The 14,972-nt window shown below is 37.2% G+C and overlaps 2 protein-coding genes across 2 annotated transcripts; both read left to right on the forward strand.

Annotated features, from left to right (window-relative positions):
- Positions 1 to 239: 239 nt before the first annotated feature.
- Positions 240 to 2,917, forward strand: LOC131433673 (UDP-glucosyltransferase 2-like). Its single transcript, XM_058600194.1, has 5 exons — positions 240 to 401; positions 461 to 681; positions 742 to 1,033; positions 1,097 to 1,646; positions 1,711 to 2,917. Exons 1-5 carry the CDS (start codon positions 289 to 291, stop codon positions 2,092 to 2,094), a joined length of 1,560 nt encoding a protein of 519 aa, XP_058456177.1. The 5' UTR covers positions 240 to 288; the 3' UTR covers positions 2,095 to 2,917.
- Positions 2,918 to 8,988: 6,071 nt separating this feature from the next.
- On the forward strand, positions 8,989 to 14,758 carry LOC131433674 (pyrimidodiazepine synthase-like). Its single transcript, XM_058600195.1, has 4 exons — positions 8,989 to 9,200; positions 9,865 to 10,457; positions 10,526 to 10,647; positions 14,545 to 14,758. The coding sequence occupies exons 1-4, from the start codon at positions 9,173 to 9,175 to the stop codon at positions 14,573 to 14,575; spliced, it is 774 nt and encodes a 257-aa protein (XP_058456178.1). The 5' UTR covers positions 8,989 to 9,172; the 3' UTR covers positions 14,576 to 14,758.
- Positions 14,759 to 14,972: the final 214 nt, after the last annotated feature.

Below are 14,972 nucleotides of genomic sequence, written 5' to 3' on the forward strand. Positions count from 1 at the left end.
AAACTGGTTCTTCTGTAATCAACTAATACAAAAATGAGCCCAAGTGCAAGCACTCTTCAACGCTAAGGGTTGGGAGCACTTATACTCTATTCACAAATCATCATGAATGAGAATACAACAATTGAAAATAATGCATACGAAATAAAGAATGACGAAATGCACCAAACGTACGGCAATCCCTCCTACTAAATCATCATCTTCGTATAAATCACTATCTCATTCAAAGTAGTCAGTCTGTATTGAGTCTTCATCATTTGCACGCGCTTCTATCAGTTACAACAACTTGAGATGATTCTAAAACAACTAATTACATTAGTGACCTTAGCATTTACAATGAAAATCACAAATACTGCTAACATACTTTGTATCTTGACTGTTCCCAGCCCGAGTCACCATATTTGGTAAAATTGTATCATAAATAAGGAATAAATATTCAATATTCAATTATGTATGCTTATAGGAACCGTGTCTGGATTGAAGCTCTGGTAGAACGTGGTCACAACCTTACGGTGGTTTCACAAGATGCGGACATGTCAAAACCTAATCTCACCTACATATTATTGGAAAATGTGTACACCCACTTACATGATAGTGGTGATGTAAACTTCGTGTCGAAGTCGCAGGAAAGTTCATTAGAAACAGTGGTTTCCTTCATGAACTATTTCACAATCGTGTGTGCTCGTGTGTGTTGAATTCTGCCATGCATGATTGTATAATAACAACTCTTAATTTACATTGCAGCTATGTTAGATTCTGCAGGACTAAATATAATCGAATCATATCCAGACGATTTCAAATTCGATCTTGTGATATACGACTTCGGATGTGGCCCATGTCTGTTACCATTGCTACATAAGTTTAAATATCCGCCGATGTTAGCACTAACGCCATTTAATAATCCCCCATACTCAGTTGATATCGTGGGAGGACATAAGCACTTCGCTTATACTCCATATTTTGCACTAAACTACGACACCAAGATGAACTTCATACAGCGAGCATACAACACTTTCATCTCATTGGCCGATTCGGCGTGAGTATTCCACTGAATATGATTTGAATCATGAAACTATCTATACTGTAAATCTATCTGTAGCTATCGTCATTTCTACATTATGCCGAGAGTGGATGAATTAGCTCGAGTTCATTTCAACTATACCGATATGCCATATTTGGGAGACTTAGAGAAGCGAGCACAAGTGATGTTGGTTAATACCAATCCAGTGATGGATGTCCTAGAACCACTCCCTCCAAACGTGATCGCCGTGGGAGGTGCTCATATTAAAAATCCCGATCCCCTGCCCAGTGATCTTGAAATGTTCATATCCCGCGGTAGAAGTGGAGCCGTTCTCTTTTCACTTGGTTCAAATGTTCGAAGTGATAAGATAGGCGAAGAACGCCAACGCATGTTTATCCAAGCATTTCGCCAGATGCCACAGTTTCATTTTTTGTGGAAGTTTGAAACAAATCTGAATCTTGACCTACCATCAAACGTAATTATCAGACGCTGGATGCCTCAGACCAGTATTCTTGCGCATCCCAACACTAAAGCGTTTATAACACATTCCGGTGGATTAAGCACACAAGAAGCGACATGGTTCGGTGTACCACTGATTGCAATGCCTTTCTATATGGATCAGATTAGAGTGAGTACTTTTCATAATTATCAGAACAAAACAAACGAAGTGCCTGTCGTATCAATTATTATAGAATTGCCATCGATCAGTTAAAGCAGGAGTTGCGGAAGAACTGGATTTTAGTTCATTGACGGTTGATAAAATCAGGAACGCAGTTTTAAAAGTGCTCCAAACGTCGACTTACCAAGACAATATGAAGAGAAGATCGAAACTGTTCCGTGATCAACCAGAGAAACCATTAGACCGAGCCATTTGGTGGATTGAATATGTGATTCGAAATCCCGATTTAAGCCACCTAAAATCACCATCACTTGAGCTGGGTACCATTCGATCGAATCTGTTGGACATTTTTGGATTCTACCTATTTATCGTTGGATTTACATACGTGACTCTCAGAAAAGCAGTAAGAGCAATTTGCGGAAAAAATAGAAAAACAAAAAAAATAAAAAATGATTAATGAAATTCGTTTATTGTCGAATTTTTCAAAATCAAAATGGAGTCATATTAATCAGAATGCGTTATTAGTTTTATCTTTTATCATATATATGTCATGCACTTGAAAAATACTTTTCGGCATCTGCATCTTTTCTTTAAGGTGAAATGTAGCGGAATGCGCGAGTTAAGCTTTCTGGGGAGGTTCTTTTAAAATAACGATACGACAACGTTGACTATACAAACTTAAATGGATTCATTTAAATTAGAATACAGGGTTGAAACCAACAAAATCCAATATGCGTTAACTTGCGCATAGCGTTTTTGATCAATTATTCAAAAACTAGACCTATTTTCGAAAAACTAAAAACACTTAAGTTATCACAACGAAGTGTGCTTAGAATTTTGAAATTTTGCTTTGCCAAGCCGTAATTGGTTTTCGAAATGTATAAACGGTTACTGTTCCGTTCCACGGCGATGGTTTCAGAATTGAAAAGTAGTGTTTGTAGCATGACTTTACAAGGAATCTGAAAATGTAGCTCGAAATTATAAAACCTTAGCCAAAACAATCGAAATTTGAAAATGTTTACATAAACTTTTCCGCATTTTTTATTGCTACTAAACTCAAGCGTATACGTGGTAAGCAAGTTAGTCAATACATATACATATAACCTTATGCTAGTCAATAATTACTCATGATTCATAGTTCTAGTGTAATAGTAATTACTAACAATAACGATTAAATTAGGATATATTCAAAGTGTGAAAGATCCAAAAATCTATTACGAATCAATGAGTCTTTTACAAGCCAACAAAACGAGTGGTAAACCCACTGCGCCCAATCGCTGAAAATATTCCTGATTTCTATGTGTCGGCTTTTCTGGCTATGCTTTGTGCGATGATTCGGTCAAATCAAGCGGTTAAAATTTTGCGTCTCTTTTGAGACTACATTTCACCTTAAGGTTTCCTTTTCCTCCGCTATACTGAATATTTAGGGAAACCCGTATAGAAAATACGAATCTGAATTATGCGTTTTATATGCGTTTCTGAATAACCCAAAAGTAACAATCAATCTTAATCAAAAGTGATCAATCCATCTTGACCGTTGCGCGCCTCTTCTTCTTATACCGCTCGTATCACTATTGAGGATCATTTTAATCGGGTTGTTCTCCGACATTCTAGCAACATGCCCGGCCCACCGTAACAGTAATAATTCAGAACGAAGGAGAATTTGAACATGTATGGGCCAAAGCCTCAATATCGGCAGAGGTTCATATTTTCTGTTCAGCCTATTTAATGTCAGCACCATCATGTAGCAATTTACACTGGGGTGAGATCTGGTAATTTTGGTTGTATGTATTAGTAATATTCTCGCGGTCCATGCATGTAAACATCGGAACAAAATATGACTCGGAATGTTATTGCAGAGCTACTATGTGCTGTTTTCTGGTATGTATAATTAATTTTCAAGTTACCAAGTATTTATCTCATGATAAATATGGAATAAAACTATGTGCTCGGTAATTGAAACTGAACGTGGTTCTTAGGATGATCCTGCAACGACCGATGTTTACATTTTTCTTCCTCACATCTTTCAGTCCTTTAGAAAAAACTTACAACCAAAAGGAAATGTGTTGTTATTCTACGCGAAGTAGGAGTATTCTACACGTACGTATTACTTTTTAAAATAAAAATAGGTAATTGGAAACATTCATTATTCTCCAGTAAAACTAGTCCTACGGATTTCCAACTTCTCATATTTAAAATGGCTCAACAATGGGCCTTTGCTTGCCGAGTTCGTTGAACGAAAAATATGGCGGCCGGTTCAATGGTCTGTTTCAAAATTGGCCTCCCGTTGAACGATTTATTGGACATTCATAGGAACAACGGGCCAACGTAATGGATCAACGGAGAACTTCCGTTGGACGTTTTTTTCTTAGAAGGTTTCCATCGACTGTTTTAGCTACACAAGATAATGAAGGTAGCGCATCTTATTTTTGCTAGATACAGGTTAGTTGATGACTAATATAGATGTTGCATTTTCTAGATGCTAACTAATAAAAAAATGAAAAATTTAGATTACAGTCAAATCATTTTCGTTTCGAAATCAATTTCCTGAAAAAATAAACTAAAATATCATTGCAAAAAGTAACTACTATTACCCGAAAGCCGACCCGAACTCGTTCCCGAGACCCGACTATCTCTAGCGGTGAGGCAGTCGAGTACCAGACTGGTTGCCAACCATATTTTGCCCGCTGGCAGCTGTTAGCCAGCCGTCTGGCAGCCACGCCAATACGAGCTTATACAAAACAACTTATACGCTAACCCACTCAAACTCATTGTGGCTAACAGGTACCTCAAAATACCACTCACTACCAGCATAAATCAAATAAACATAGATTTCCCAGTGTAATACTAATGTAGTTGAGAAACCCGTGACAGCAAAAGCACCGTCTGGTGGAGAATGGGTGCGTAAATGCTCCTAAAATGCATGCATAAAGTTGCCTGCGCATTTAACAAAACCACAGTAGCTAATGGAAAAAAGTACACCAGTTTCTCACTAGAGGTGCTGTTAGTGTCACCGTACAGTCGGTAATCTATGTTTATTTGATTTATGCTACCAGTCACTTCCACGATTATATCTCTTGAATCGCCATATGCCATTCAAGTTCAATCAGTGACTTAACAGTATCGTAAGCAAGCAAATTTATTTCACAAAACGCTAAATTCGCTTCATGTCACATAACATAACCCAGTAAATCCGAGCATCGGACGCATCGTGCACGAAAGCTTTTGATTGCGTTTCGAGCTTACGTAGTGTATCGGTAGAACAAAAGAGTGAAGATGTACTAAAGCAGAGAGCGGATGTCTGATACTCAGGAGAAATGCGATATATCGGGGTTTGGATTTCCAACCCCGAACATAGGGCAAGAGTTTTTCTGGCCCTAAGAGGCGAATTACCTTAACGGTAAAGCCTCTATGATCAAAACAAAACAGCGTATAACACTCCTTCACACACAATCGGGGAGACGGCGGCCCGAAAATGCCTAGTTTGATTTTCCTTCGCTCTGTTTCTCTAGCGATACATAATGTAAAAATAAAGCTTTCTTAAGTCGACGCGGTTGATGCAAATGGTGCAGAATTGTCCGATGACGGGCCGACCGAAGCGCTACGATCGGCCCCATATCGTGCTCAATCGGTCCGATAATCGGGCCGATGATCGGACCGATACGGGTCTACAAATTTCCCTGGGAATGAACAAAATCGGTCCTAAAACACTACCCTGTGGCACACCAAGAGAATTACCCTGGAAGCTGCACACAACATCGTTGAAAACAGTTCTCTGGGTTCTATCAAATAAATACCCAGTAAATCCGAACATCGGACGCATCGTGCAAGAAAGCTTTTGATTGCGTTTCGAGCTTACATAGTGTATCGGTAGAACAAAAGAGTGAAGAAATACCAAAGCAGAGAGCGGATGTCTGATACTCAGGGGATGTGATATATCGGGGTTGGATTTTCAACCCCGAACATAGGGCCAGAGTTTTTCTGGCCCTAAGAGGCGAATGACCGTAAGGTCAAAGCCTCTATGATCGAAACAAAAGAATGTATTTCACACCCTATCGGGGAGACGTCGGCTCGAAAATGCCTTGTTTGATATTCCTTCGCTCTGTTTCTGTAGCGATACATAATGTAAACATAAAGTTTTTTTAGGGCGACGCGGTTGATGAAAATGGTGCAGAATTGTCCGATGACGGGCCGATCGAAGCGCTACGATCGGCCCCATATCGTGCTCAATCGGTCCGATAATCGGGCCGATGATCGGACTTATACGGGTCGACAAATTTCACTGGGTAGCTTTCAAACCAATTATATGCTACTCCTTCTATACCAAAGCGTTGTTGTGTTTGAAACAGTATCCCGATGGATTTTGTCGATCCGCATCGGTCCGATCATCGGCCCGATTATCGGACCGATTCAGCACGATATGGGGCCGATCGTAGCGCTTCGATCGACCCGTCATCGGACAATTCTGCACCATTTGCATCAACCGCGTTGACCTAAGAAAGCTTTATGTTTACATTATGTATCGCTATAGGAACAGAGCGAAAGAAAAATCAAACAAAGCAAACACCAGCGATTCTTTCCAAACTTCTGGTACATTTCCCGTGTATAACGATTCATTTACCAAGTCCAGCAGATTGCCGATAACATTGTCGATACCAGCCGATTTTATTAAATTAAAACAAATATCTTTCAATTGTTCAAAAGTGATTGGGTGAAATTCAAGAAATTACTAATCGGCTATGTTATTTTAACAGGTTCACCAACTAAATCAATACTTTGATTGATCTGCTGTACATTATTTATGTAATAACTGTTTAATTTTTCTGGTATCGCTTGCTCTGAGTGTTCTTCTATACCATTAATTGCTAAGGTTTTTGCTGAGCTATGTGTAGGTCTTAACAATTGTTTAAGAATTTTCCATAACTCCTTGCTGTTTTTCTGATTTTGATCGATCTTCCTCTGAATATATTCACATCTAGTCTTCTTCAGGGCCCGTGAATATATGTTTCGTGCATTGGTATAAGCACGCCAGTGACTTTCATTGTTAGTTCTACAGAACCTCTTGTACTGTTTATCCCTCTCTCGTTTTAACCGTAAGAGGTCCACTAGCGCTACTCGAGCTGTTCAAACTAACGTACTTTCCAGTTACTAATTTATTAGTACACTTTTTTAATACGTCCGTAAGAGTAGATGCTCTGCGATCCTAATTTCCAGTCAACTGAGTACAATACAAGCTTCTTGAGGCATGGCTTGCTTTGAATATTTAAGTCGAGGCATGGCTTGCTTCGAATATTTTTTCCAACATTTAATTTTCACTGTGTTTTTCCCATCTCTAGGGATACTCGCTATGGAAATTGCAATCCACACACGAAAAAACTCCGTCAAAATTGGAATATACGTGATCTATCAAAGTTCTGCTATGTCTCGAAATTCTTGTAAATTCATTCATAGTTTGTTTGAAATGTCGTTTTCGCTTGAGAAAACTAAAACTGATCCAGGGTAGTTTCATCTAACAAACACTTTTCACGAAACTGTGTTGGTTTCGCACTTAGCAACGGGGATTTGAACAAACCTGATATAAAAACCAGGTTCGAAACTGACACGATTTTCAGTTCAACATCGTTAAAACTAGATTCGAACCTAGCTTCAAACAAACGGTTTGATAGCAGTTAGGGTGGAAACTGGGCCATCAAGAAAAACCGACATTGGAAACTTACAAAATTATCCAATACAACTAGTCCAACGTGGCTTGTTGGACGAAATCGAATGCTCGGTTCATTGCTGAATATGCTGAATTTTAAACTTGCAAACCAGCGTTGCCAAGTCATTTTTTCAAAAGTCTTCACTGCAAAATCTATCAGGTGCAAACATCTATCTGTACCGTATATGTATCAGAATCTCTACTACTTAAGTACCAGGAAAATGTCACCGGGGTTAATTTAAGTGAGCTAAACAGAAGTTCCCATGGCAACCTTTTGTCATGCCTATTAAAACAAAAATCGAAAATCGTTATGAACTATGAAATATCGGTATTTTAGCAGTACATATCTGTATTGCGGTATAGAGGCCAAAAATCAGTATAAATACCGAGAAATCGGAATACCTAGCAACGTTGATGCTAACATGAATTTTTGCACTCTTTATGAAAGTGTTAGAGTCTTAGACCTCCTGTCATGACTCCTGAGATCAAAATATGAGCTTCAGAATCATCTGATTGTAACGTAGATAAACAATCAGTATTACTATCGATCTTCGGTTTATCTTGTTTATTGCATGGAATTTTTTGGTCGATTCTCCCACAATAACTTGTAGTTTACCGAAAATAGAGCAGATGATGTTCTGTGACATCAAGTGGAAGTAATTTACACAATTTGAGAGTCACGATAAGTTTCAAAACATCGCAGTGTTTGAGGCCCGAAACTTAAGGCAGTGCTGTCAACTGTTTTTTTCCAAAAATCTATATTGGGCGGAAAAATCTATCTGTACAATATCTTTCTCGAAAAATCAAATATCGATTTAGTGCGGAAACTGATTTTGCGACCAAAAAAAAAAGGTCGCTCGACCTGGTTTACCCCTATGGAATCCAACACAAAAACTCTAAAAATCGGTATTTATCTGTATGAAAAATTGAAATATCGGTATTTTGAGAGAGCATATCTGTATTCCTGTATCGAGTCCAAAAATCGGTATAAATACCGAGAAATCGGTATAGTTGGCAGCGCTGCGTGAGGGGCCCATCGTAATCGGTGTACTTTCAAATGGCTGGTGCTAGCATACCGGTGTCAGCTGGCTTATTAGAGCAGCGCTGCCAACTGTACCAATTTATTTAATATTTTTTTAACTCGGTACAGGAATACAGATATGCTCTCTAATAATACCGATAATTCAATTTTAAGTTTTTGTTTACCTGTGTTTGGTTTCATAGTGGTAACCCGAATAAAAAATATTGTAGAAAAACAATACGATTTGCTGTTACAAAACCTGCCACAACTATGCTTTGACCGTTGAAAAATATTTTAATGTATTGTTATACACTATTCAATTAATTGTGAAAATGCTTTTACAATAGAATGTATAGGTGGTTATTTGAAATTTTTACCTGGCATCTCTGCGCCCAAGTAGGGTAACAGAGCTAATTTGACCACCCACCTAACAAACTTTATGGATTTAATAGATGTTAAGTAATCCATGTTGCATCAAATTAAAGCTAATCACATTAAATTAACTATTGTGGAAGGGTTTTTCAAAGATATTGCAAGATTTGGTAGATATTTTTACAAAATGAGCCAAAATAAAATCTATCCTAAAGTGGACCAAAATACCTCTGTTACCCTAACACATTCGAAAGTTTAACCTTCTGTCAAATTGTTCGCTATTTACACGAATTAAAGTAAATACACAAGGCAATATACTTTACCGTCAGTGCAGTCGTGTCGAGTTCTGCGGATTAACCTCAAGTATATAATTATCAAATTAAGTTCCAAATTGTGTGCTTTAGCATCTTATTCACTATTGTATTAATCGGTACTGCTAGTATGAGTAACGGAAAGCATTTAGCCAAAGGTATGTACTATTTAGATTTGATATGTTATCGATTGCTTTTATTTGAAAAATGTTCTGGAATCGTCTGATATTGAAAATTGACGTGCATTAAAACCGATGTGATGAGGGAAGACAAAAAATATATTTCCAGAGCCCAGTTCGATGATGTCATCAACTGAGAATGGATGACGTCAAAGATTAAATTTGGAAGAGTACTAGAGACAAAGATTTAGAATATATTCGTCATAACGATGCCGGCAAAACAAAACCGTGTAATATACAGTGACCAACAAAATATACACTAAAAATATCATTTTAATCGAGATTGTTTTACTGTAAGCTAATGTCGTTTTTAAACTGCACTACACCGGTGCAGTGCTACACATGGCATGAATAAAAGAACAAAAATAATGTAAATAAACAGTAACCCTTGACTACAGTGAACGATTCCATTGCACAGAGACACACCGAACTTTTGATGAGTGCTACACCAGTGGTATCGGTGCAGAAAAATTCCATTGGTAATAACGAAGGGTTTCAGTGCAGTTTTCGTTACACCGGTGTAGTGCAATTTAAAAACTAAAACGACATAATATTGCTGCTGATTGTTTAGCATACTAATCAGTGAATTATAATTTAATATATTATAATCTAATTATTCTGAACCAATTTCTGGTGTTTTCAGGATCAACCCCACCAGTTTTGAGTAACGATGGTAAACTTCGCCTGTACTCTATGCGATACTGTCCATACGCCCAACGAGTTCATCTGATCTTGGATGCCAAAAAAATATCCTATCATACCATTTACATCAACCTTAGCGAAAAACCCGAATGGTATAGCGACGTAAACCCGCTTGGCAAGGTACCTGCCTTGCAAGTGCCCAGTAAGGGTAGCGCAATGCTTTATGAATCTCTTGTAGTAGCTGATTACATAGAGGAAGCATATCCTGATAAGGAGAGAAAACTATATCCTGCGGATCCGTTCCAAAAAGCACTGGACCGCATTTTGATCGAACGTTTCAATGGTCTAGTAATTATACCCTACTACCGTATTATGTTTTCGACTGATGGTATTCCTCCTGGAGCCATAACAGAATTCGGTACTGGTTTGGATATTTTCGAAAAGGAACTGAAAACACGAGGCACTCCTTACTATGGAGGTGAGAAACCCGGCATGCTAGACTATATGATCTGGCCATGGTGTGAACGAGTCGATTTGTTAAAATTTGCCCTTGGTGATAAGTATGAACTTGATAAAGAACGTTTTGCAAAACTGGTATGTCATTTCTGCCTACGGTAGGCATCTAAGTAAGACTATGCATAACATTAGTCATTTTATTTTAGCTTCAATGGCGCGACTTAATGGAACAAGATGAAGCTGTGAAAAAATCATTCCTTTCGACTGAAAACCATACAAAATTTTTGCAAAGTCGAAAATCAGGCGAAAACAACTACGATATTATAGCGTAAGCATATGACAGCTAGCAAAGCTATGCTAATTATCTCGCAGTGAATTCGTTCATCTTTTCAATACTGAAACATTTCTTTTTGCACGCCGATATCACAATGTCAGTACTAACACTATTTTAGTGGAATCATAGAATCGATGTTATAAAGTGCACTAATCAATTACACGCCTAATTATTTTTCAAAAATAAAGAATTTGTTGAGAATTCGGTTTTCAGTATCATTTATTGGTGAATGTCATTCTGTGTATACTAATTAATTTAAAAATATTGTGTACTCTTGAACCGGAAATGCTTGCTATAACTTTTCCAAATTTGATTGACATTGTTAGCTTTCAAATAAGCCTAAGTTAATCGAAATTCGTTGAGTCATCTTCGAGAAATTTCAGCCGAAGAAAATGTGCAGTTAGTTGGTTATGTAACATATACCATTATATCACCGGAACTAGAAATGACAGCCATTTGATTCTCAAAACTTGATCAATGGTCCAATAGTAGGTTTCTAATAGAGTGGTAAAAAATCTTAAAAAAGTGTACACACATTTTCCTATCTTGTCGAGCTGAGTCGACAATATGGGTCTCCAAGGCGAGGTTCAAAAGCCTGTTTTTCAGTAAATTTATTACGTTTCTATAGAGAGGCAAAAACGATACAATAAAAATATGTTATTTGTCGACGAAATCCAAAAATAGCGAATATCATTATTCTTTTATTTTCCATAACTTCTTCGCTATTCAACATTTTCGCTTGCATTAAGTCTGTTGAAACATTCCTCAATTAAGAAAAAACAAAAAGTTTCCAGATCCAGTTATGGACAATTCACCTTACATACGAATTGAGTAACTTCATGATTATTCCAACTAACGTGAAATCTTATCTTTCCACACTTATCCGGCACCGTTTCGTGTCAGTACATTGAAACGCGTGAAAGAATATTACCATCCGTGCTGGCGCTGAACCTGACCGGAAAGGTGTAAATAGACCTTAAAAGTACACGCGGAACTTTTGAGAAGTTGAAAGTATAAAACAAGTTACGCGTGAACTTTCTCACTGCATAGAAGCTGTACAATATATTTATTCTATAAGCAGCTTAGTTCGTTCGGTTGCGTCACACGAACTTTCAACTGTGGATACTTCGGTGCTAACATGTGATAAGGGCATATCATACTATAAGCCCTTGCGAATGTTACAAAATATAATATACTCATTGATCGGCTCTACAACTTTCATATACACAATAGTCGATATAATCTCGTAGATGGAAGCTCAATCTATAAAATCATGCAAAATATGCTTGAATTTCATGCTTGAAATTCGAGTAATCAGCATTATTTTTCGTAACTTTTGAAAGGGCCTATCGCACGATATGCCCTAATCACATGTTAGTACCGAACTACTTTAAAAACGTACTGCTTGGATGACAGCTTTGTTCCAAACGAGCAAACGACCTGTCAAATACAATGGAAAGCCAACGAAACTGCCAACACTTCGGATTAAATGTTTTAAATTATTTTTAACATTACGGATGAGATGTCGTCACTTTAGTTATAGGCACTCTACTATTTATTGTCCCGGGTTGGCGGTTCAATGCATAGGACGCTGGTCTTACAAGCCAGCTGTCGTATGTTCGAGCCCCGACCTGGAAGGATTCTTAGTGTCAGTAGGATCCATAGTACTAGCCATGCAATGATTCTGTACACTAAGAATCGGCTGCGAAGTCTGTTGAAACAGAAAGGCCAAATTCCACCACAGGAATGTAATGCCAAGACTTTGCTTTGCTACTATTTATGAACTTCATAAGCTGCTTGAACAAAATCAGTCCCTTTAATCGAACTTTTGGCTAGTTAGTAAATCAAAATAGCTAATGTCGTTTCAACTCGAGAAAACTAAAACTGACCAAGTTCGCATTTAGCAACGGGGTGCGAGCAAACCTGACATAAGAATTAGAATCAAAACTGACACGGTTTTCAGATCAATGACGTTGAAACTAGGTTCGAAATTTGCTTCAAACAAACGGTTTGACGGCAGTTAGGGTGGAAACCGGGTGAGGTTTGGCATCCAGCGAAAATGACATAATTTACCGATGCCGACAACCGAAGCTAGTTCAAACGTTCAAAGAGCAACTTATAAACTGGAACAAATAATGGACTTCAGTCGTCTTTAAAATTCATGAACTCTTCACTAAGCGTTGATAAATTATTCGGGAAAGTGTGAACATTGAAGAGTAGTTCTAATAGAAGATCTTTCAATTGCATTCCGTCATTTTTTCGTCGATGTCATAAATATCTCATATCATCTCAGCTCCAGTAGTCATCTCATATACGAAAACCATTAGTTAGAGTTAGATCGATAGATTGATTGTAATAATAATTGATTGTAAGATGAAAATAGGAACATTCGATTCGATTTTTCGCGTCGCCGTAACAGCAGTATTAAACAATTTTGGGATTTTTTTTTCTACGACATTGCTTACAATTCGTTGCTTGAAAGAAGAGTAGTCAACAAAATAATATCATTAGTGGAGTCGACTAACGAGATAAGTACAATTGGCATATTGTCGCAAAGCTGATTTACCGGTAGCGACACCTGCCAATGAAAAATAGAACCAAGAAAAGGAGGATTCTTTCGGAAATTTTCATATCGGCAGTAGTGATTTGCAACATTTTTATCGTTTATGCAATAGTACAAATAGATATCAGCAATAAAAGTACACTCGGAGTAGAAGAAAATTGATTTCAAAGTGATTACTACTCCTTTTGTTAGTGCAAACTACGATTAAACATGGAAAATCTTCAGAAATGTGTGAAATTGGGTAAGGTTTGGTTTTTTCGGATCAACATTCTTTTAAACAGAAACCAGTGTAATGTTGATTTCTCGAGTACTAGAATGTATAGCGATCGAGAACAATTTATTTTGGATACTTTATTTGTTATTTCCAGGCATTTGAAAAATGGTATCAAACCATGTTTAATGCTCTATTCTGAATAAACGGTAGATTTCGCACAATGAACTAAGATCAACATTACCACCTCAGAGTAAAAACTTTTTCTTCAACTTCTACGTATTTTTTCAATTCAAGGGTGAGCAAATTGTCATACCATTCTTCAATAAAAAATATGCGCTTTCCAAAAATATCAATAAATCTTTTCAACGAATCTCGGAACCATATCCTTCGCGGTCCAGGCAGTAAATATTGCTGCCGTTCTAACAACAGGAGAAGAAGAATACAATCAAATATTCTAGATATTGCGCCGCAAGATTTTTTCTTCCTGCGTTCCATGGCACATGGTCTGGCTAATCAGTAGTTCCATTCGTATAAATATATCATACCTACTTCATTATTTTTCATTCTTCAAATCTAAATCTAAATGCATAAATAGTTTTCCATATTCGCTCATTATGTTCAATCATATGATGGCTTGAATTGCGGTCTAGCTGAAATATGAAGGTGAAATTTCCGTGAAAAAACTAATAACTGCTGTATGTACTAGAAACTATATACTAAATCATTTTTTATTCTATTTCCATATAAAAGGTTATCTTTGTCCATGTTCTCTTTTAACACAGAGACCAGACATCCAAGTAGTGAGTAACGGTTGTTTGGCAAAGTGATCAACAAGTAGCAATTCACCTACAGAGGCGCTTAGCGTGTTCGAGTTTGCATACAATGCATGCGAAATCATACGCAACGGTGATTTTGAACGAATTTTTACTTGATTTACACAGGTTATTTAAAAAAAAGTTTATATGAGCTTGGAAGTCTGTTCTCTGTGATAAAACTGTGTGTTATGGTATCGTGATAATGAAGTGAAACTAAACAATTTAGAGATTCAATTTTCAATTTATTTTTCCTAGCTTCAATTGTTACGAACAAATATAACATTCGTCATTATTTACAGGAACAACGTGAAGAAACAACGTGTGATTTGAAATATTCCCCTAACTTATGATTGAAGTCGGATTACCTCGATCGATTCAGAAAACACTATAGCAAAAATAATTCCTGATGGCATTTTCTTATATCTATCTAAAATTTCACCGAAAGACGTTGAACCAGGTAGAGAAAAGTTGTCTGGAACTCAGATAAATATAAGTACAAGAATACTAAGATTATATCTGTACGCATTTTTTTACAAAAAAAAAACATTCAATCAGTTTGATATCTGGAGATTGAGAACGGTATTACATTCATTTAGGGGTAAACCTGAGTTTGTGCTTAGGGCGCATAACCGTTTTTACTTTTCTTTACGTTTCGTATTAGACTCGTCAGTATTACATTGTCGTAAAGTTGTTTTCCTTTTCTCCAATTTTTCGCTCGGAAACTCCG

The sequence above is a fragment of the Malaya genurostris genome, chromosome 3, assembly GCF_030247185.1.
Source record: "Malaya genurostris strain Urasoe2022 chromosome 3, Malgen_1.1, whole genome shotgun sequence".
Classification (NCBI taxonomy): Eukaryota; Metazoa; Arthropoda; class Insecta; order Diptera; family Culicidae; genus Malaya; species Malaya genurostris.